Genomic DNA, 23,616 nt, shown 5'->3' with positions numbered 1-23,616 from the left:
CCACAGCGGGCTCCAAGCCGGCGCTGGCTGGGGGCGTCGCCGCCCGGATCCCGACGTCTGAGGCGCCCTGGGCGGGGGCGGGCCGCTCCCGGGGCGCTAGTGTCCCCGCCCCCGGCCGGGGCCGTGGGCGCCGGGTGGGATGGGCTGCACGGTGAGCTTGGTGTGTTGCGAGGCGTTGGAACCCGGGCCCCCCGGCGGCCCCCAGCCCCCGGGGACGCCCCCAGCCCGGGCGGCACGGGCCGAGCGCTGGGAGCCGGGGGGATCCGCCGGCACCCAGAGCAAGCGGCTGCTGCTTCAGGTAGGGGGCTGCGGGGGCCGGGGGCCAGGGCACGCTCTGGGCTCTGGAACGGGCGGCAGACACGGCCCAACTCACCTGAGACAGGTAAGGAGCTGTGCCAGGAAAGTGCCGGTCAGTGGGGGCAGGCGGCCCTAGGGACTCAGGCGGGGCAGGACCAGGGGAAGGGGCTTTGGGTTAGGTGGCGATCTTACCTGTGGCCTCAGGAGGAGCGTGATGTGGGACTTAATCCTTAAAGGAGCAAATAGTTCAGGTGAGTTTTCGGAGTCATCTGAGAGAGCCAGATCTAGGAGTGCTGGAGACAGCGCGGTGTTAATTCCCCCTGAGCCGGTTCAGGGGTTGACCCTGTATCCCTGGGAGCTGTGGCTGTTGTCCCTGACCAGGGCTCTGTAGACAGGAGGGAGGGGGCCCCCTTCACAGGTTTAGGGGCACCAGAGCCTGGACGGACCTGAGGATAGTGGCAGCTGGACCCTCATCCCTGCATTCTCAGTTCTAGGTGAGAACCTCCCAAGTGGCTAGTTGACCCAGAGGGGCCGAGTGGGCTGGGGCTGGGAGGCAGGTGCTGGTTCTGGGTGAGGCATCTATCTGGGAAGCTCCAGGCCTAGTATAGGTGTGGGCATTGGATTTTCCCCAGGAGGAGAAGGAGGTATTTGGGGTCCCTGGAAACTAGATAACCCCACTTCAGGTAATCTGCATAATCCAAAGCTGCCTCCCCGTTTGGGGGCTGTGAAGGCTGCAGTCTCCTGAGACTTATTTGCTGTGTGGGGATTGGATTACGCTGGCTGGCGTTTTACATCCCATCACTTGGGTGACTCAAAATGTACCCTGTGGCCACATCCCTGCCCCCTTCTCAGGGGCAGCCAGCGAAGACAAGTGTGGGTGCATGTATGTGCACACTGAGGGTCAAAGTGACCCCTCTGTTCCCTTTGACTGAATGCCCTTCCAGGACATGGATTATGGCATATTTGTGGTTATAGTACCCAGTGCCAGACATAGGGCTTCACTTAGAACCAGAACTTTCTGTCCTTGCCAAGCTCTGATCCCGGTCATTGCCACAGTGACTGGCCATGTGAGGGACAGGCTTGGTGGGTGGAGCTGTCCCTGATCCCTCCCAGCAGCTGGCAGCCCAGGTGAATCTGAGGGAGCCTGAGGCCAGCTTTAGTGATAACGTGAGGCCCAGAGGTGTCAGCTAGTCACTCCAGAATACTGCTTCTCCATCTTCACAAAGGGGCAGAGGGTCCAGAGAGGGTTGGTGACATGGCAGGACCCTAGGTTGGATCCCCCCTGGGCCATCAGGGCCCCCCCGCCTCTGTCTCGGCCTCAGCCTCTCTTCTGTCCACCAGGGTTTCAGGGGAGGTGCGTTCACAGCCGCCTTCCTTGCTGCCTCCTGTTGCAGGCCCTTCACTTCGCCCTGTCTGTTGGTGGGTCGCCTTGATCCCCTCTCTCTCTGCCTCCCCCATGCACCAAGCGGCTTTGAGGTGGGGTGGGTGGCACTTGAGGGTGAGCAGGACCAGGGATAGACTGAGGGCTGAGATGGAGGAAAGCCAGGGGCCCTGGAGGTGGGTGGTGAGGGGAAGGGGGGAGGGGCGGGCGTGTGGCAGCCACAGGCACAGGGAAGGGGACGAGTGCCTGTCTGCATTCGGATGAGCTGGTTTCTGAGCGGCCTCTAGAGAGACCTTGACGCTTGCCCATGCCGCGCCCACTTCTTTATCTGCAGGAGGAAACTCTGTTCCAGCCCATGCTGCTCCGGGGCTCTGGCTGGGGGCTGTCACTGGCTGCTTTCTCCCCTCACCAGGCAAGGAGAAGCCGTCAGTGACTCAGGAAAGAGCAGCCAATTGCCCGTCACCTCACTAGAGAAGGCATTTTTACCACCTTCTGGTGGTGGATAAACATCTTGGGCTTCCAGCCCACCCCAGGAGTTAGGGCTTAGAAGCTACTCAGGCATCTGGGCTTCCAGCCAGGGCACTCCCACCGGCCCTGCCACCAACAAGCCACCAGACCTGCCACTGACAATGCCACCCCCATTCCTCAGGCCAGACTTTCCCCCTTGGGCCTAGGAGAGGGTGCATATCACCAGTCTCCATCCCAGTTCTTGCTTTTCATCTCCCCTTTGGGCAGTCCTCCCCCACCCAGGCCACATTGCCCTCTTCCTTACAAACGGCAATTGTCCACCCAAGTAGACTCTCCTGGGCTTAGGCTGCACGGCCTCCTCTCTCAGTGGCCTCCTCAGGGTCTCAGATGGCTTGCAGCCCCCTTTTGCTTCCACATGCCAGCCTGCCAGCCGCAGGAGGAGGGGAGGTGGGGCTTGGCATCCCTCCTGAGCATTCCCGCCAAACCTTCCCTGACCTGGGCGCCAAGGGGCCTGGCAGGCATCTCCAGGAGCCAACCTCTCCTCCTCGCGCTCTGCCATATCCCAAGACAAGTGAGTGCTTGTCGGGGGATGGCGGGAGCAGAGGGGAGGAGATTCCTGACTACTTCTGCCTCCTCTCTCAGAAAGCCAGTTCCTGGGGTCAGTTCATCTGACCTTTGCCCAGAGCCCTTGGTGAAGCGTGTCTGCGGGGGCTGCTCCTGAAGCCTCCCTGGCCTTCCTCCCCTTGTGGACATTCTAAACCTAACTGTCTCTGCTAAGGCTCGGATTACTTCCCATTTGTCTGGTTATATATAATCACAGACCCCCAGGGCTGAAAGCGATCCTGGTTAGTGGTCCTGAATCATCTGAGGTCACAGATCCCTGTGAGAATATAATGAAAGTGATGGCTGCTCTTGCTAGGAAAATATGCACGGGCGGGTGTACACGCACAGAGGTACACAAACACTCATACACACAGAGACACAGACACACACACAGATACACATACAGTCACAGTCACTGCGCACACACACACACACATGCACACATTGTCTTACACCTTTTTTTTTTTAAGATTTATTTATTTATGCATACAAGAGCTAGGGTACAGGTCAGAGATGCGGGGGGTAAGAAGACTCACCAGAGACAGAGTGAGCAACAGAACAGGCAAACTGACTGAAATACAAGCTGAGGGGAGCAGCGGGAGAGACAGGAGAGGTCTGCTGAGCCATGTGGATTGCTCCCTGGCCGGCCGGGGATTGAACTCACACTGCAGAGGCTGCAGATTGCTTGATAGTGCGGTGCTTAGGCCCCTGTCTTACTCCTTTTCAAGCCCAACCATGGTTCTGGGCCATCCAACTCCTGCATTTCACAAAAGAGCACAGGGACACCCAGAGAGGGGCAGTGACTTGCCCAAGGCCACACAGTGGCCTTGTGACAAGCAAGTGACAGAGCCAGGACCACAGTCTAGGAGTCCTGACCCTAGGCAAGTGGAAGTTTTGTTCCTGGGGACAACTTTTTCTTCCCCAGGGACTGTCTGCAAAATAGGCAGATCTGGTGATTCATTTATTCAATACGCCTTTTTTTTTAATAGTTTTTTTATAGTTTTTTTTATAGCTTTATAGTTTTTATAGTTTTATTACCTTAATTTTCAACAAAATTTGTTTCATGTTAAGTTTATGTATTTTTTTTTTAATTAATTAATTAATTTATTTATACATACAAGCACTGGGTACAGTCAGAAGCGCGGGAGGGTGAGAGAATTCACCAGAGCCAGAGTGGGGAGCAGAGCAGGCAGAAGGACCAAAGCACACTGCTGAGGGGAGCAGCGGGCGGCAGGAGAGGTCTGCGCGCCATGTGGGACCCTCCTCTGGTGGCCGGGGAGCAGCTGGGGATTGAACCGGTGCTGTAGAGGCTGCGGGCAGCTTCGCAACCCAGCGCTCAACCGCTGCGCCACCGGGGAGGCCCAAAGTTTATGTATTTTTTTTAAGATTTATTTATTTATGCACACAAGAACTGGGGTACAGGTCAGAGGTGCAGGGAATGAGAGGATTCACCAGAGACAGAGTGGGGAACAGAACAGGCAGATCTACTGAAATACACTGCTGAGGAGAGCAGCAGGTGAAACAGGAGAGGTCTGCTGTGCCATGTGGGTCATCTCCCAGGCTGGGGATCGAACCTGTGCTGCAGTGGCTGCAGATAGCTTCATAGTGCTGAGACTTAACCCCTTGTGCCACCAGGGAGGCCCTAGAATAAATGCATTACTGGAAACAGCATGATTCCCTCCATCGGGAAAGTAAAGACTGGAGTGGAAGACAGTGGGCTTGGGTTTAGATGGGAGCGAGGGCAGAAGAGGCACTAAAGAAAGGAGCTGAAGTACAAGTGGAAGTTAGAGAAGCATGTTCGAGGGCCTCAAGATGGAGACGCACTGGGAGCTCTGACAGAATTGCAGAGACTTTCTCTGGCTGAGTCTGGCTCCCCACGAGCCCCGCTTCCATGTGTCCGTGTGCACGTGGATTGGAGAGCAAAACCAGAAGACGGGGAGGAAGTCATGTCATCTGGGTGAGAGGAGATGGTGGTTTGGGTAAGGGAGGAGCAGCCACGTGGAGGGCACGGTGGGAGGTGAGGCCGAGACTTGTTCTGGGGGAGAAGGAATAGGACAGGGTGGTGGCTTGAAGGCAGGGTGAGAAGGAGCAGAAGGGAGAGGTGGGAGAGGCCGGGCATCTCAGAACAGTGGCAGCTGCAGGCTTCACCAGGTGCTCCTCTATTTCTACTTAGTGAAGTTTTTCCTGAACAGAAAAGGCACGAAGTTTTCACAAACTGACCACACCCGTGCGCCTTGTACCCGAGCACTCAGTCAAGAAAGAGAGCATTGCTCGTGTGCAGAAGTTTCCCTCCTTGTCCCCTCTGGGGTTAGTCACTACCCCACCTTCGGACAGTGTGGCCTTGGCAGTTTGAGAATGTGTAAATGCGGCACATCCCGTGTGTTTCTTTTGTGCTGATTTCTTTTGCTCACTGTTATGGTGGTGAATTTTATCCGCATTCCTGTGTGTGGTTGTAGACCGTTCCTTCTCGTTGCTGGGTAGTGTTCTGCTGCACGGAGACACACACTTTATTTATCAGTCCTGCTATTGATAGGTGTTTGGGCGCTTTCGTGTTTGGGGCTATGGTGAGGAGCGTTGCTATAAACACTTCCGTGCGGGCCTTTTGCTGATCTGTATGCTCATGTCTGTTGGGTAGATTCTTCCTCTTTTTTGATGGGTGTCTCTGGGAGATCCAGGCATCTCAAGACTTGGACACATCATTCAATAGAAGGGAGACTTTGGGCAGCTTGACAAGGGGACAGAGATCTCCTGGAGAAGGTGAGATCTTGAGTCCCCAAAATGCCCCTTGGCAATGACTCTCCTCATCTTGCCCCTTCCCTGCTACCCACATGGGGTTCAGCTGCAGGAGAGAAAGGAGCTCTAGCTCCCGGGGTGGGAAAAGGGGTTGGTGAGGTCAACTGACCACCTCTGAGTTGGCCTGGATCCTTGGTGGGTAGGAGAATGTGAGGCTGAGGTTGGGGGAACGCCCTCTAGACCATGCCTCTTTCCTGAAGGGCATGAAGCCAGCCACTGCCTCCTTGTTTGATGTATGAACTTGCCAAGGGCCCCTGGCACCAGGACAAAGCCTGGTGCCAAGGGCAGGCAAGCTAAGGCAGCCCCTGGAGGGGCAGCAGCCTGCAAGTGGGAAACAGAGCCTGCTATCTGCAGAGAGGCCACATGGTGGGGAGCATGGGGACCAGGCTATGCTGGAGGTCCTGGTCTCCTTGCTCGCTTTCCCAGCTCTGATACCTGAGCTGACTCCCTCCCACCAAGGACCCCAGCCTGGTGCTTATAGCCAGCCCCTCTCTTTCCCAGACTAGGGTCTCCAAACCCACCCCCAGAATTGGGGATGCAGGGGTCTCCACTTTCATGTTCCTTTCTGACCAAGAATATGAGAGCATTGGGGTGCGTTTGGTGAAAACTTTCATGAGTTTGTCTCCCCCACGAAAAATGTGAGATGATGTTTTCAGGCCGGAGTCACGTTTCATGAACTTGGTATCCCAGGAGCTGAGCAAAGGCCATGTGGTATGTAGGTGTGCCATAGGGCTGCTGGTAGAGGGGTGAATGGTGAGGAAGGGGCAGCTAGAGAACCCAGTCAATGGAGAGAGAACCCTGGTACAGTCCAGCACAGGGGGTGGTGATGGCAGGTGTGGCCTGTGCCCCAGTGGAGCTATTCTGCCTGGGAAGCCATGATCCTCTTTCCATCTTGGGGCCCTGCCTGGGGGTACCCAGTGGGTGGGTACAGGTATGGGGATGGGAGCCAGTGGAGGCCATCTGGGTCAAGCACAGCTATGACAGGCCATTTCGAGGTTAGAAGAGAGTGAATGTGAAGGGAGTTAAGCCCCTGTGATCGCCAGCACCGTCAGTGGCCGGCAGTCTCAAGAAAGCCTGAGGAAGTTGTCTTCTGGCCTTAGTGAAAGTTTCTGCTCCTGCCCACCTCCTCTGGGCTTTCTTGCTGGCACCCCTTTCTCAGGAACTTAAGGGGATCCTCATGAGACCCCATTTCACCCCACTCTTCCTGTAACAGTTGAAACTATAAGAGTCAAGAATGGCCTGGGAGATCTTAGACCCAATCTACAGAGCCTTTTGGTCAATGCCCCATGGGCCGTGCTGTCATGGGGTGCACACCAGGGTCACACCGGTGGAACTTTCTCAGTTCTCACATGGCTGCTCACCCCTCAGCCCATCTGCCTTTCCACCCATCTATCTCTTCATCTGTCCACCATCTTCTTTCCCTCATCCACCCTTCATCCCTGAATCCATCTTCTTCTCTCCTCCACTCACCCTTTGCCAAGCACCATGTCCACGTGCTTGGTCCTCCTGAGCAAATCTTCGAGAGGGAGACCGACTTTCTAGCATGTTATCCTGAGACCAGGCACTGAGTGCTGCTGGAAGGTCTGGATAGCAGTTACCTGACTCCAGAGCAGGGAGTGGACTACTCTGCCCGTAGTGATCTGGAAAGCTTTCCCAGAAAGAGGAGGTGACATTTTGAAGTGGGTCTTACAAGGTGAGCTCATTGACACCAAGGGGAGGAGAGAACAAGGCCATTTTAATCTGACCCCAGATGTGAAAGGGTGTGGTGTCCCCAGGAACTAGGGTTTAGAGTGGGATGGGAGAGGATCAGAAGCTGGATCAGAAACTGGAAAAGAGGTGGGTCAGCATGGAAAAGGGCCTTGAATACTAAGCTAAAAAATCTGGACTTTAGATTTGTCATGAGGGCCATCGAGAGCCTCTGGAAGGCCCAATTTGCATGGGACTCTGCATTTTAAACTACCTCTGGCACAGGGTGACAGGTGGGTGTGGGGTCTTTCTCATATGGCTGGGCCAAATTAGGGGTGTGTGTGTGTGTATATAAGGTCTGCCATAACAAAGCTGTTTTCCCTTCTTTGTCCTTGACTTCACCTCCACCATCCCCTAACCCCTACCCTGCCATCCCTTAATCAACAGCCCCAGGACTTGGGTCTGGCAGGCCAGGGGTTAAGTGGCGAGCTCACCTGGAGGAGGTGTGGCTGGCTCTCTGCCATGTCCTTTGGCTTAGCTTCACCTGCTGCCTGGCCCAGACGTCACTCCCTATGGAGGTTGGGCAGGGGACAGGCCTGGCTTTGTTGGGACCCTGAAACACAGGCCATGCCCATTGGCCCTGCTGCCAAGGGTGTCAGAGTGAGGAATGGGGGGGGGGTGGGTTAGGGATGGAGATTCCTGGGACCTGGTACAGTGAAGAGCCAGGCTGCCGAGTTCTTAGCTGGCATCTCTGGCACACCTTAGTCACATGCCTGAGGGGTGGCTGGCCAGGATGGCAGGGAGTGGGTGGGATTGGAAAGTGCTCTAGGGTCACATTTCCTTCCTCTTCTGCTTCCTTTGGTCCAATAGTGAAGCCCATCCCTGCCCTGGGGAGGTGAGCGCCTGCGTGTAGGGTCAGGACTCTGGGGGCTAGAGCTGGCTCCTGATCTCTGTGTCTCATTTCCGCCTTCTCTCTCTCTTTATGTTTCTCATGCTCTGTTTTTTTCTGTGCCATCCTGCCCATTCCTCAGGAGTTTCAAGTTCCCTTTCTACTCTCTTTCCATCCTCCCAAAGGCATGAGGCAGGGCTGGATGGCCTTTCTCTCATAAGGAGGTGTAGTGGTGACACAGACGGCCTTTGGGATGAAGCTTCATTACCCTGGTGCTTTGCCACTGCAGGGCTGTGCACCCCTGAGCTTATCAACTAACCTCTCTGAGTCTCCGTTACCTCTGAAGCCCTTAAAAGCATTTAGAACAGTGTGGGGCTTATCAATGACTTTTAATTAAGGGTAGCAGTTATTGCTGTTGTTATGGTTATTGAGTGGTTGTGTTCGTGGAAACAAGATGGAATTAAATGTGTAAAGATTTTATTAGAGGAAATGCCTGAGTGGACGGCAGGGAAGGCTGGGAGAGTCTTCACAGGGCAAAGTGAGTCTGACACACTTTGGGAGAGCAGCCTGTGTCCTAGACTTTCCCGCACTGGGAGGAGAGCTCAGCGGTGCTGACAGAGGATGGATGCACCACAGTTGGCCTGCCAAGAAGTCCTGTGCCTTAGAATCGCCGGGTCACTCAGCGGTATCAATAGAGGGGGCGGCCAGTGGGAGGCGTGGCCTCAGCAAGCAACTGGGATGGGTCTCACAGAGGGCTGCTGGGAACTTTTTGGTCCTGGTCCCTGTAGCAGGATTGGCAGGTGTGTTCTTGTGGCCACTGCATAGCCTTGAGACTGGAGGGGGACAGGGGCCTTCGGTCCTGGGGGTCTGAGGTAGGTTGGGAGGGGCTGGAGCAGGGTGACCCAAGGAATTGAAGGAGGCCACAGCCTGGGTGTCAGGTTGTCTCGCTCCCTTCCAGACCTGGGCCTGCTTGGCCTGGCTGCGGGCCTCCTCCCTCCACTGGCCTTCGCTCTGGGTCCTGGCTATTGTGTTATTATCTTTTGCCCAAGTCTGGTTAAAGGGTACGATCTTGCTCTGGGTAAAGGACTGACTCCACCCAGCCTCTGACATCCCTCGCTGTCCCCCTCTCTACGTTTCCTTCCTTCATGGGTGCTTCATTGTTAAGGGGGAGACAGAGATAGGTGTGCCCTGGGTCAGTGAGGGTCCTGGGTAGGGGCATCAGGAATCTGTACTGTACTGAGCTCCTCTTCCCCCCTGAACAGAGCTGCCTGCTTCAAAGTTAATCCCGGGAAAGGATGGGCAGCCTGACACTATCCCTGACGCTAACCTTGGGTGTCCTCTGGGGCTGGCAGGAATGCGGGGCAGGGGTGTGGACAGCAGTTGCCAAACTGCGACACCATTAGGGGAATGAAGTTGGAGCAGGAGCAATTGTTTCTGGGCACCGAGCTGAGGGCATTGGTTTGAGGTCTCACTAGACCCTGTCTAGCCAAACTGTCCCCTGCCTCCACTGCCCCTAGCCCCCCCCCCCGCCCCCACTGCAGCCAGCAGACTGCATTGAGCACCCAGGCGGCCTCCTGAGCCCCAGTCACTCAATATGCTAAGCAGGGCTAATTTATTCTTGTGCTTTTTAATGGAATTGCAGCAAGGCAAGAGGGGGCTCTGGAGAGGGTTTCTCTGTGGCTCTCCAGCTTCCTACTGCAAGACCCCTTGGCTCCCTCTGTCATTCAGGACTGTCCCTCCCAAGGCTTCAATTCAGAGACCAAGTCCAGCAGTACAGGGAGCAGGGGCTGGAGGACAATGCAGCTGATGAGTCCTTGCTTAGGGCTTTCTAGCTGCGTGCCCTGGGTCAAGCTGCCTAGTATCTCTGAGCCTCAGCATCCTAACCTGCAAAATGGGGAGAGCAGACAGAGTTCACCTCACCAGGCTGCTGTGTATGTGCCGTGGTCTGGGGTCCAGACCTGGGAGGCAGCACTGTTCTAGTCGCCTACACCCTATTCTTGTTCATCTCTGGGTTTGGGGCATGCAGTGTGGCGGTAGGAGGTTGTTCTGGGAGCTCTGCTCTGAGGTTCAGGGATATGGGGGTGAGGAATGCAGACAAATGAGGTTACAGGACCTTGGCAACAAAATGAGGGAGGGATTGTGGTGGAAAAGCACCTCTATGAGCCTTAGTTTTCTCATCTGGGAAATGGGTTTCTCATTGGCAAATGTTTGTGTAGCTCCTATACATACATGTAGACATGTGCTTCCTTCTCCCCCGGAAGGAGACTTTGAGGTCCTCTGATTGACCCCTTGCTTTGCTGGCCTGGCCAGGAGACTCACCTCTGGGCCCCTCTCAGAAGGTGGGGTGAGGAATGGGGGAGAGCCTTGCACTTGGGGCCTCTGACTTGGCGAGTGGGTCTGAGGTCACCTGGCAATAATAATAATGGATGCTCATAAAGAGAGCTTCATCTGAAGCTCACAGCAGCTCAGAGAAGTGAGGGGAGCTGGCATTGTTAGCCTGTTTCACAGATGGGGGGACTGAGGCTCAGGGAGGTGATTTGTTCACAGACTCACCACCATTTGTGCAGAGTTGAGATGTGGGCCAGGTCTTGGGCCTCTGGGCTCACTGCCCTTGGCTGCTCTCCCATCTCACTCATTGTTTTTCAGCTGAGTGGAGCACTGTGGGAGCAGTGGAGCACTGCTCTGGGGGTGCACTGTGCTGACAAACGGCTCCGCTTGCTCCCAACCTTGTGTTACTGGATCAATCAGTCCACCTCTTCCCCTCCCCCCAGGCAGTGTGGCAAATGGGTGTGTGTGTGTGCAGGTGTCTGAGGTGGCACCTTCTTTAGAGAGAGGGTGGGATTAGGCTTGGCGCCCCCTCACGCAGGCTAGGCCAAGGAAAGCAGCCTCCGTCCCCTCAGCCTCCTCCAGGAAGCTACTCTGGCCGCAGCTTTGTCCGTTCTGCCCTGAGCACACGATCCCTGTCCGAATCCCTGTTCTCCCTGAGCTCTCGGGAGCCTCTGTGGCTGTGAGAACAGCCCCCATCTTGCTTCCCAGACCCACTGACCAGACATTTCCAGCTCTGGGGTCCTCTCCCCCTCCTTTCTTCCCCCTGTTTATCTCCCCCCTCTGGGAGCCAGAGGTCCTTTGTGAAGCTCTTTGTGTAGAATTGAGCTCCCAAGGCCTGGCATGGGGACAAAAGGACACCCCTCTCCCCTCTCTATTGTCCCCTCTCTTCCCAGGAGGCCGTGTGTGTGTGTGTGTGTGTGTGTGTGTGTGTGTGTGTGTGTGTGTGTGTGTGTGTCCCAGTTGGTATCTTTTATCTGTCAGTTGGGGGGCAGGGAGGAGTCTTGGAAGGATTCAGGGATGCAGAACAGTCTTGGGGACCATGTCTGAGAGGTCCCAGTGTGGGGAAGGAGACACGGTGTTTTTAAGGGGAGGCCATGGGGCCTGGAAGTAGCTGGGCTGGGGCCAGCTCATTGACTCTGGCCGCACAGGTGGATGCTGTCACCTCTCAGCCCCTTTTCTTTGCTTTCTGATTCTTGCTGTCATTGTCTCTCTTCTCCCTCCCCTGCCCTTGCTCTGCTCCTCCCAGCTCACTCTCTCCTGCCTACCCCTGCTTTCCTTGCCACTAAGCCCCTCACTGAGAGACACCCTTCCCTGCCCCCTCCCGTACCAGTTCCAGGGTGCCCCTGCCACCCACTGCTGTCCAAACATTCTAGACTTTTCTTGATCTCTGTTCCCAATTGGCCCCTCTCTGCTTTGGGTGCACTGTCTGTTGGGGGGCGTCTTTCTGGGGATGCTATTTCCTCAGCCTCAGCTCTGGTTCCCCTTTACCTTGGCCACCCGATGACCCCACAGTTTAGAATAACACCGGGGGGCTGGCTACCTGCTGGAACCTGGTTAAAAATAGACCCATGCTTGGTGTACTTCAGGGCAGTCTGGGGCAGAGGCAGATCCACCCCCTAGGGCCCTCATGTTCTCCTTGGGGGACATATTTTGGTGTTCCCGACCACCCTGCTGCCATCAGAAGCCTGGTTGGAGGGCTGTGGGCCCCTGTGACACCTGGGAGGGACTGTGGTGGGTGCCTGTGGTGGGTGACTCAGAGGCAGAGAGAACAGAGGGGCTAGGATCTAACAGGGAGTCCCAGCTGGTAAGTGTCAATGGCCAGGACTTGACCCCGTGTTCAGCCTCAGCTGGTTTGGTTGGGCGCAGGTTGAGTTACGTGACAGAATTCTTATTCCCACTATGCTCTTTTCTTGCTTTGACTCATACTCTGTGAGTGGCAGCTTTCCTGACTGCAAGTTGGTGGGGCTTCCCCTCTCTGGGGGCTACTACCTGGCACATCTCCTCTGAAACAGTGGTTGACAGGGTTCCCTGGGGGACCCTCCACTAGCTCACCTCTCTTCAACCCGAACCCCTGGACCTTGGGTCTCTCCCTGGCCCTTTGGAACCCTCCGCATGTCTGGGTCTCCATCTCCTCTCTGGTCTCAGGGTCACCCCTGCCCCCCATCAGGGGCCCGAAAGGGTCTCAGAGAGGAGAGCCTGCCAATGACACACATCCCTAATTTGGTCCAGCCACCCAAGAAAGACACATTTCCGACTCTGGCCCTCACCCATGCGTCACACTATGTGTCAAGCATAGTGTGAAATGCAAGGCTTCCTGCCTGAAGGAACCCGGGCTGGGTGCCTATGGGGTCTTCAACCTGGGTTCTGGGTTTTAAAAATTCCCAAGAGTTTTTTTCTTTATATTTGGTTGCCTCCTGTTCTTGTTGCATTGACCTAACTTGTTCTCTTATCTCTCTGAGAATATGAGTAACTGTTTATCTCAACTTTCTCTCCTCCCTGCATTTGCCCTGCTTCCTCCAGGTTGCTTTGTGTCTCTAATTGCTTTTCTGACATGCTTTCCTCAGATGTGGGAGCCTGGGCTTTGACTGGTTTCCAGTGGGACACTAAAAGGCAGGTGTTTGTGCTGGGGGCTGAGGGTGGGAATGGACTCACATGGAGCTTCTCTCGGGTTCCTGACTGGGCAGCCACACTGGGGAAACTGCTGTCAGTATCTTTGAGTCTCTCTTCCTTGACTTGTCAGATCCCCAGGAAAGTTCCACCTTTCTGCCTGGGAAGAGATACAGATCTGGCTTCTCATATTCAGTAAACACTCACTTAAGCCCCCTCTCTCCTGTTGAGACTCACACCCTCAGCTGGGCCTCAGTGGCCCCCAGGCCAGGACCCCTGTTTAACCTTTACACTTCCTGTCTCCTGCTGGGTGTCAGGGAGGGGATCTGGAAATCTCACTGTTTCTTCAATATCTAACCAACCCAGCTGGCTCACACCCACCCTATCCCCAAAGATATCTGACTTCATCCATCCAAGCCTTGGGGGCTCTGTGCTGAAGAGTCAGCTTCTGCCTGGCTTTCTTGCAGCCAGCTGACTGCCACATCCTCAGGCTCAGGATTACCACTCATCCCTGCATTCTCCAGTTCCCAGAATTTTGATGCTGTTGTCAGGGGTGATGATGAAAATATTTAACAAGAGACCCTGGAGAGTGAACTGGGATGCTGCAGCAGGTCCTGAGGTCCAGGGGAGGAGCTCGAGCTTTACAGTGATAGGGTGGGGGTGATGGGTGTGGGGTGGGGGGGTGTTTACTCCCTGGAGACATTGGCAGCCAGTTGTGATGCAGAGCACCACTCTCTTCCCCTGGCTTTCATACTCCTGGCTCTGTATTTAATTAAAACAAAACCCCTTTGACTGTTGTTTTAGAGGAGTTTCAAGAGCAAGCCAAAGTGAATGCGTGTGTTCAATTGGCCACCTTCACCGGAAGTCACCACTTCACTTCTCTGCTTCCATCCTTTCTCACCTGCAGAGGAGCAGGATTGTCAGGAAGGTTGGGACTGGTGAGGAGGTCTGGAAGATGCAGCCCTTTTGGTTTCCATGCAAAATCTCCTCCACTATTTTCTTCTTAAGTCTGTCTTGGGTATGGCCTGGAGGGAAGGTGTGAAGCCAGTTTGAAACTGAATTGGAAGGGTAAGAGGCCAGGCATTAGGAAGTACTCCCCAGCATCGCTGCTGGGAAGACAGAGATGGAGAGGGTCTGGAGAGGCTGTGGGGTTCCCTTCCAAAAGAACTGTAAGGCTAGGTGAGCCCTGGTTGACCTGGCCTGGGGTGATCTCAGTGGGCCTGGTTGCCTGACCTGCCCCTGTGGCTATTCAATAATTGAGCTCCCTTTGGCCACTAACTTTCCTCTTTTCATCAAGTGAAAGTTCCTCTCTGTGGTAGGCAGGGCCCCCGCCTGTGGGGTTAAGAGAAAAAAGCCCCTAGGGGAAAGAGGAAGTCAGGAGTGGGACAGGCAGAGATATGAGTTTTGGGGTTTTGGAAAGAGACCCAAGGATGAGAAGAGTCTCTCTGGGGCCCAAGGCTGGAGGGAGATAGTGGCTTCCTCCAGGGAGATTGGAGCGAGTGGGGGATGCTGGGGTGCTTGAGGAGGAGGAGGAGGAGGATGACGGAGGTGGTTCTAATCTCCAGGGCAACCCCACTCTAACATCTACTTCTAGTCAAGTAGGACATGGACAAAGTTAGGCCACCTTCTTTGCACATGCGTTTGCATCAAGTTTGCGTGCCATTTGGGGTCCAAAATGGCCATTTTTCTGCTTCTGGGGAGCACTTAGCTCTGCCTTCCATTCTACCCTGTCTTGGTAGAAGGGGGTCTACAAGACTCCAGCCCTGGACCTGATCCCTTAGCACCCCTGCCTCGTCCTCTGGGGCATGGTGTCATGTATGTGTGTATTGCATGTCATTCCTATGTACAGGCCTGTCTGGCTCCTTCCTTTGGCTCCCTTGGCTCTTTAGGTTCCAAATGTGCCTGCTTTATTTTATTATTATTATTTTTTTACCAAGTCTCAGCCCTTTCTTACAAACTTGAGCAACAGTAATGGGTTCCATTAGCCCTTCTCTGTGAAGGCTCTGCCCTGTCCCCCAAGTAACTTCACAACTCCCACCACCCCACTTCCACCCACATCCACCCTGTGCACCCTGCTCCCAGCCTCCCAGGGGTCAGGGACTGGATGCTGAATGGAACCAGTCTGAGTGGCCCAGGCAGGCCTGGTTGAGGGAGGGGTTTCTGGAGGAGCAGCAGTTGATGTTGGGATGGGGAGTGACCTACCCCAGGCATCTAAGGTGGCCATGGGTGGTACCAATGGGTTTGTTTTCTGCAAAAACATTCTCAGAAGGTACTGGACTGACTGAAGCTGGAGATTTGGGGACTGAGATCCGCCTGTTTTCCTGCCTATGTGAGCATGGATTTCTAATACTGACATCTTATGCTGAATAATGGAAAGTTGAAGACTCAACCTCACTTGGGGCTTAGAAGGGAGGAGTAGTATTGAGAAAAAGGGCCTCTCTGGCAGTGTGGGGCCTCACTGGAAGTTCTGCCTGTTGTCTGACTTAAGTATTACCTGCTTTGGTCCAGATCCATCTCCTTATCTTTCTTTAGTGGGGTTGTCGGTCAGGAATTTGCTCCTACGCTTCCTCTTCTATTCTCCACCTGAATGACAACTTTCAACTTTTTTCTTGAGTTCCAGCCTCTTCTGGGCTCATGTGCTCCCAATCTACCTCTCTACTGGCCTGCTTCCAACATCTCCCTAACCATGCTATTTTGGCTTCTTCCTGCTGGGACTCCTGGCTCCTCTTCCTGGGGTGTCCATTCCTCAGAAGGTGGTATGGACTGTGTGTTCCAGACAGGGTGCTCTTGCTTGGGGTTCTGGTGGTGATTTTCTGTCCAATGGGGGTGGAGGAGGCAGTGTGCAGCCAGCAGACCCAGGAAGGGTTTCTGAGCAGGTGAGCTTGCTTTCATAGTCACTCCAGGGCACCCCTCCAAGTCATAAGTTCTGAGATGTTTGCCCAATAACTCCCAGGATGGCTTGATGAGTCAGTCCCAGTACCTGGCATTTTCACATTTAATTTAATCCTGCCAGTGACCCCTTGAGGTTAGAGGATCCTTGCCTCCCAACCTTCCTCCTAACAGGCTCAGCACAGGGAGATAATCTCTTATAGGTCACAGTGCCTGTAGGTATTAGGATGGGGATTTGGACCCTGTTCTCACTGACTTTGTACCTGGATCCTTCTCTTTGGGAGTGACAACGAGGACGAGGACGATGGAGGTGACACTTCCTATACATTTTCTCCTGCTGTGCTTTCAACTGCACTGGTAGGTAAGAAAAGCAAATGCAGCAGTACTCACTCCCCAGATGAGGACCCCAGCGCGCCCAGAGAGCCTGTGCCCCTAGCCTAGTCTGGGGTGTTGCTGCCTGTCTTTGGGTAGGACTCTTTGTCCCCCAGGGCCTCATGATTGCGTTCATTCTAGATTGGGGCTGGGGTCCCAAGGAAGGCCACATCTGTCACCTCCTTCTCTCCGATATGCCTGGGACTGGGCCTGTCCTACTCTGCCCTGAATCTTTCAGACGGAGTGCAAATAGAACATCCCAGAAGCCAGGTCTGGGAGCCTTTGGGGTTGGTGGGGGAAAGTAGAAGCCACATTGTATCATTCATGTCAGGGAGAAGATAGAGGTCTATAGCCCCCCAGGAGAGCTTCCAAACTTGATGATTTGAGGGGATGCAGGGATTTTACCCACATCATGTCATCATGTGGGGTCCAGCCAGGGAGAGCACTGAGGTACCATCTATCCTGGTTTCTGTGGAATGGTGGACACATATCTGGGGTTGAGGTTCCCCAGGAACTTGTTCTGGGTGAGCTGTGTCCTTTTCCTAGGAATCGAAAGCCCTGGGAGCCCTCCCCCGGGGAGGCTCTGGGGGGGTCTATAGGAGTAGATAGCTTGGCCACTGAGGGTCTTGCTTCTCACTCTCCTCTGGGGCCCTTCAGAGCTCTAAGACTGTGGTGATGGGAGTCCCTGAGAGCCCTGGGTCCTGATTGCTTCTAGAGCCTGGGCGTGAGGCCATGTTACCTGGTTTCCTGACTTGGTCTTCCCACCTGTCTATCTCTTTCATTTATTCTTTGCCTCTCCTCCCTGCATCCAGATGTTGGCTGCTGGCCTTTTACTGTCATCTTTTCCAGTCTCCACCTTTCTCTGTCTCCTGTTTTCCTCCCCCACAACGCAGTGGCCTCCTGCCTTCTCTTCTCCCCTCCTTGTAGCCACAGTCTTTGACAGTTTCAGTCCCGCTTCCTTTCCCATCTTTGATGGTCTCCCTTGGAGGCTGTTTCCTCCCTCCTGTTCTCATCTCATCACGGGCTCTGACTCAGTGGCCTGGCTCTCCTGGTCCTCCTTCCTCCTTATAGTTCTCTGGCTGTCTCAGGGCACAGGCTGAGGGCCTGCCCCCCCCCCCCAACCCACTCCACTCCCCAGGAGTTGATAGTGGTGCAGGAGAGGAGCCCAGTGAGGTGGCCTGACTGGAGAGGGATGAGGGGTGGGGAGGACACTGTCAGATGGAGAACAGGCGGAGATGGGCATCTGATTATCTGTCTGTATCTGCCTCCATTTGCCTCTGTCTCCGATGTCTCTAGCTGTCTGCCAGTCACTGTCACGATCTTTGCCTTTCTGTTTCATCTTGGTTCTTACTTTATCCCAGCTCCCCTCCTGTGGCTCCTACACCCAACCACCCTGTCTGTCCAGTTTAGGGGGCAGACTAGTCGGCAGGCTGGCTTCCCAGGAAGGGGGGGGGGCTGCAGTGAAGGGTGGAGGGGTGGGGGAGATGGTAATTGTACTGGCTAGTTCTGATGCACTTGGGCTGCCAGGCTGGGCCCTCCCCTGTCGCCCCCTCCCCTCCACCTCTTTCCTCCCTCTCCCCCTGCACTCTCCATTCATCTCAGTCCTCTCCCGGTTCCATCAGAATCAATTAGACAGCCCTGCTTTAATCTCATTGCCTGAGCCTGGGCTCAGACCCAGTAGCCCAGCTCCTAGGTCTGCAGTCTCCAGCCTGGGCCCTGCCACGAAAACCCCAGGGGCAGAGGGATGACCAAGATGACCTCAGGACTTTCTCTTACCTCTCCACCCCCTGCCTGCCTAAGGGGGAAGTCCAGACCCAGGCTTGTGGATCAATACCCACCCTTACTCCAGGGCTGTCCCCACCCCTCCCCCACCCACCGTTTATCATGTCAGCTGCTGGGTGGTGATGGAAGTCATTTGGAAAGGGGCCCAGAGGACCCAGGATTCTCAGCCTGCAGAATAGAGGGGGTGGGGGCGGGGAAGGGATGGGGGTTTGAATAATGAGCTGCCAGTGTCTGAAGGCATTTATTGTGCAGAAGAGACGGCCAAGTTCTCCTTCCCAGGCCAGGCAGTCTGAAAGGAAATGGTGTGGAATTTGAGAGGGGTATGGAGGTTAGGTAACAGGAGGAACTTCCTGCCTGTCTGAGGCCGGTGGTTGGAGACCCTGGAGCAATGCTGAAGGGGAGAAAGATCTTGTGGGCTTTCCTCCTTGGGATAACCATAGAAGAAACATTTCTTGTCCTTCCTCTCTGCCTCCCTCTCTTTTCATCCTCATTGCCTCCTCTGTGGTGCTGTGCTGTGGAAAAGCCATGAGCCAGGACTGGGAGGGGTGTGTGAGGGGTGTCCATGCAGTGCTGGTACTGCTTGCTGCTCTCAAGCTGTGTGACCCCTGGCAAGGCACATTACTGCTCTGGGTCTTGGTGTTCTCATCTGGAAATTGCGTGTGTATTGGGGTGGAGTTCTCTTTCAAGTTTAAGTGGGATCCGTCCTGGATGTGGTGGTCAGAGGAGGTGGCACTGGAGCCCATATGACAGGGGATCCCAGCTCTGCAGGGACCTCTAGTCTGTTGCATGGAGAGAGAACTGGGGCTTGTGTGCCTGTTCGGTGACTTGTATGTGGTGGGCCAGTTTAACCAGGAGTGTCACTGGTGAAGTCAGTCCCTGGAGCCCCCCACTCCGAGGTAAGTCCTGAGTGAGAGCCCCCCGGAGGCCACAGAAGGAACCACAGTGGCTGGCAGGATGATGAGAAAGCAGGGCCAGCTGAGCAGTCCCCATCTGGTGGAGAAAGGCTTGGGCGGTCCTCAGGGAGCTGCCTCTGCGCATCTCTCTCTGGGTGTGAAAGCGAGACCTCAGCCTCCGATCAGATGCCCAAGTGATTCTCCTCTAACAGGAGCAGCCTTTGTGCCCCCTCAGACAAAACCGCTGGGGGCACTGTGGCCCTGGGGCCAGAGACAGAGGAGGCTCTGTGTCTACCCTGAGCCTGGTGGGCCCTCCTCCCACGGTCTGTCCCCAGGGGCTGGTGGGGCATGAGCTGCCTTCTCCTTTCCCCAACACCTTTGCTGGCAACCTCTGGGAAGTTTCCTGTTTTTCTCCTGCTTCTCTGGGGGAAAGAGATCCTTCCTGGCCCTGACCCAGGGAAAACTTGGGGAGAAAGGCCTAGAGTAGGCCCCTCTACCCTAACGGCTTCTGGATTCTAGAATCTCCTCCCTAGTCTGCATTCAGAATCCAGGTCCTGTTTGCTGGTCTGGACCAGCTGAGGAGAGAGGGAAGAAGAGTGGGGTGTGTTCTTTTTTGGAGGGGTAGAGGAAGAACAGTGCTGGAAGACAGATCTGGGGTCTTTGGAGCCTGGAGAGGCCACTTTACCGGGCAGGAGGACGAGGGGTCCCCAGTGGATCGGTTAGCTCTCTGAGGATGGTGGCCAGGTTTTCACTGGGAGTGAGAGGGGAGGAAGGAGTTGGGGGAGTTGTCAGGCGCCCATGTGGGGGACTTTATTTTTTTATTTTTTATTTTTAAAGATTTATTTATTTATGCATATAAGAACCAGGGTACAAGCCAGAGGTGTGGAGGGGGAGGGAGTGAGAGGATTCACCAGAGACAGAGTGGGGAACAGAACAGGCAGACTGACTGAAATACACTGCTGAGGGGAGCAGCAGGCGAGACAGGAGAGGTCTGCTGCGCCATGTGGGTAGCTCGCTGGCCGGCCTGGGATTGAACTTGTGCTGCAGAGGCTGCTGATAGCATCACAGTGCTGTGCTTAACCCCTTGCGCCACCAGGGAGGCCCATGTGGGGGACTTTAGATAGGCTAGGGTCTGACATGAGGCCCCTTTCTTGGAGCAGGCCCTGCACAAGTTTCTCCAGCTCCCTTGCTCTTTCCATGCCTTAAGCCCTGTGCTGAGCATCAGAATCTGGCCCATTCCACAGAGCCTAGCGTCTCTGTCCTAAGGTGGGGGCCTGGAAGGAGCACTTGGAGGGAGGGTAGGTTGACAAGGCATGGATGAGGTACCAGATGCAGTATCTGGGGAGCTGAGTGCTTGGAGACTGAGAGGAAGCTTGGGGTTGTCTCCCTCCTCACTACCACAGAAAGTGCAGGAATTTTGGCAAAAGAAACAGCTAAGGGGGTCTTTACTAAAACATTCCAGGAGGTTCTGGGGGTCCTGCAGTTGCTGTCTTCAGGATTTTGAACTCCTGGGGATGAAAACAGAACAGAGCACTTGTGATTTCCCATGAGGTGCCAATCCCCAGAAGACACATTTCTGTGCCCTGCAGGGTCGTGCACATGGGGCATGGGTCCAGTCCCCGCAGGACATCTCATGTCCTGAGATGATATCCACGGAAGCCCAGACCTCCAGGAGTTGAGACACATGGCGTGAGGCTCCGTGTGGGGAGGTGGGGTCAGTGACAGGCCTGCCTTCATTGTCCCTGTCAGGACAGACCCTTCCCTTTCTCTCCAGAGGGTCACCAGCTTGAGGACACCTCTTGCTGCACAGTGGATGAAATGATGAGCTCCCCACTCTCCTGAGCCCTTCTCCTCTGCATCTCCCCTCGGGATTGGTGGATTCTAGCCATTGCTTCTTTCTCTTTCCTCCTGCCCTGCCCGCTCTCTCTTCCTTCCTCTGGGTTTGAGGAGTGTCTGCTTCCAAGAAGCCTTAAGAATCCTCTCAAGAAAAAGTTACTTTGTCCTTTCTGGGTGGGTCCACACCTCAACCCATCCTCTCTGAAGAACTTTCTCCTGTTTTAAAAAATTCAACAAGTGATTCCTTTCCATTAAACTTTGGTCCACTGGCTATGGATTAACCACAATTCCTCATGTCTCTTGTCTTACCCATTTACTCTGGCGTGAGGGTGGGGAGGCTGTAGCAATTGTTTGGGGCAGGGGGGCTCTCCCAAAGAGAAAGAAGGCCTCCCTGCAGGCCTGGAGCAGACTTCAGTGATGCCAGGCACTTTGCTGGGGATCACCAGTGTGAACAGGGCAGGGCCTGCTGGGAATGGACTCACTTTGCCAGCATCACACCACCTCTCCACCTGCTTCCCATTCCCCCTCCAGCTTCCATCCAAAGCCACGGAGGTGGGGAGGTGATGGCAGTCCCTTTGCACCTGTGTCTCTGTATTCTCACCCTCCCTGGAGGAAGGGGACAGGGAGACAGCCTGACTAGGAAATATGTCCTGAGATGGTACCCACAGAAGCCCAGGCCTGGGAAAGCGCGCAGTGGGGGTCGTGGGGGAGGGGCTCCTGGATGGAGCTCCTGGGGCCTGTTGCTGCAGAGGAGGCCCTGGCCGGGTCCTGCGGGATCACAGAGCTCCCCTCCCCTTTTCTCTCTGGGCTTGTCTGGCTGGCTGCCCTCCCAGTTTCTCTGCAGCAACAGAACCAGGGGCAAAGCTCATGGCTGCCTCTCCATGTCTGCATGGTCTGGCTTGTGGTCTCACGGCCTTTGTCTCTGCATCTCTATTTCTCTCTCCCTCTCTAGAGTCCAGCACCCCCCAGCCTCCCAGCTCCAGGGTCACAGTCTGGTGTCCCTATACAATATTAGGGAGCAAACCCCGGCCTCTTCACATCATCTGAGCACTGCTCAGTCAGAAAAGGGTCCCTAGCCTCCAGTGGCCCGAGATGGGAGGTGGCACGTGGGGAGCCCTGAGCGGGAGCTTCAGCCCTACCCCAAGGCTGCCTCTCCCACTCTTGGCAATCTGAGCTGGTCTCGAGTCTGAGGCAGGGTCCCTTCCAACCTGCGGGGGTGGCTGCTCGCTCACAGCCCCCCACCCGCCCGGAATTAGCTGTAGAAAGGTCTAAGCTGGGGAGTCGGGGGGTGTGGCCAGGGTCAGAGGTTGGCGTTGAGTTGGGACAGCAGGCTCGGCTGTGTGGTGTCCCCAGGGCCTGCCCCCACAAACGGATGTTTCTGCATCAGGCCTGGAAGCCGGTGGCCGCTGTTTAAGTTAATTACTTGGTGCTCTGGGGAGCAATCTGGGACTCGGAGCGAGGGCTGGAGGGGATCCACACGCGCGCACACGCGCCCGCACACTCACTGCAGCCGGAGCACAATGCGGCCGCGCCCCGGCGGCCTCGCAGGTGGACGCCCGCGCCTGGCACCGCCTCCGCCCGGTCCGGACCCGCCTCTCCAGCGCGGCCCGCCGAGCCCCCCGAAGTTGCCGGGGTGCCGCGCCCGCCCCCCAGCCCGCCCGGGACGCCGGCCGGCGGCTGTCACGCCGAGGGGCGGAGGGAAGGCGCCCCAGGACGTCCCCGAGGGGGGGCGCGCCCGGCCGCCGCCCGCGCCGCCCGCAGGGACTTCCGGGGAGATGGAGCCACGTCGGGGCCGCGCCGCGGGGACCCCGCCGCGCTCCTCCCGCTAGAGGGTGGGGCTCTCGGGCTGCTCCTGCGGGCGGAGGACCCCGGGCACCCCGGGGCGGGACTCGCGCCCTCCTGCCTAACTCCTCCAACTCGGCGCCCCGCGGCCGGTTCTTCTCCCGCCTCGCCGGGGGCGCCCACCCGCGGGTCGACATGACTCGGCTGAGCTGGTGCTTCTCCTGCGTGATCCGGTGGGGCAAGTACCTCTTCTCCTGCCTCTTGCCCCTGCGCTTCTGCCTCCGCAGCCAGGTAAATAGCCATGTGCTCACCTGGCACCTGCCCCACCCCTCCCCGACTGGCGTCCCCTGGCCTCAGCCTTCGGGGTGTGCGTAATAGGACCTTCTCGCCCCCTCCCCGGGGGCCACACTGCAAGCCACGGTCTGCCTGGCTGCCCTTAGGGTTTGTGGTCTCTGGGAAGCCCCACTCCTGTGGCACCGATCCACGAAGGGGGAGTGGCCGGCCCTTCCCCAGCACACACCTCGGCGGCGAGGATTTCGGTCACAGGTCGTGGATAACCCAGGAGGCCGTGGAGATTTGGGCGCCGAGCAACGTTTCTGGGGTGTTCTGCATCCCTCCCAAGTTTCTGTGCGAATGGTCTCCCCCTCCCTCCCGTGGGCTCAGAGGAACCTGAGTTAAGGCTGCCGAGTGGAATGGAGACAGGGCATGGAACAGCTGGTGGACTTCAGGAGGGATTTTCTCCACTCAGAAGGAGGGAGGGGCCAGGGAAGTGGACAGGGAGAGGAGGGCCGGGACACTGGGATGGGGGCCCGGAGCTGGCTTATTGGAGGGGTGAGGGGTCTGGTGGGATATGTAGTGTGTGTATGTGTGTGGGGGGGGGAGGCCAAGAGGAGGTTGTGATCTGGTTGAATATCTTTCTCCCTGGGATTTTTCCAGAGAAGCTCTTTGGTTGTGCCTTCAGGGAAGGGAGGAAGACAGAAGGGGATGCTTTAGCTGGGCAGTAGATTAGG

General features: G+C 56.0%; 1 protein-coding gene across 1 annotated transcript in view; it reads left to right on the top strand.

Annotated features, from left to right (window-relative positions):
- Positions 1–139: 139 nt before the first annotated feature.
- The window catches only part of TNS1 (tensin 1), a gene marked incomplete at its 5' end in the record, with an annotated part of 217,855 nt that continues 194,378 nt past the window's right edge, over positions 140–23,616 (top strand). Inside the window, one exon of the mRNA XM_084241657.1 lies at positions 140–298. Coding sequence (XP_084097783.1) covers positions 140–298 — 159 coding nt within the window. The remainder of the gene's footprint in view (positions 299–23,616) is intronic.

The sequence above is a fragment of the Talpa europaea genome, assembly GCF_964194135.1.
Source record: "Talpa europaea genome assembly, chromosome: 1".
Lineage (NCBI taxonomy): Eukaryota > Metazoa > Chordata > Mammalia > Eulipotyphla > Talpidae > Talpa > Talpa europaea.
This window is presented reverse-complemented; position numbering and strand designations above follow the sequence as displayed.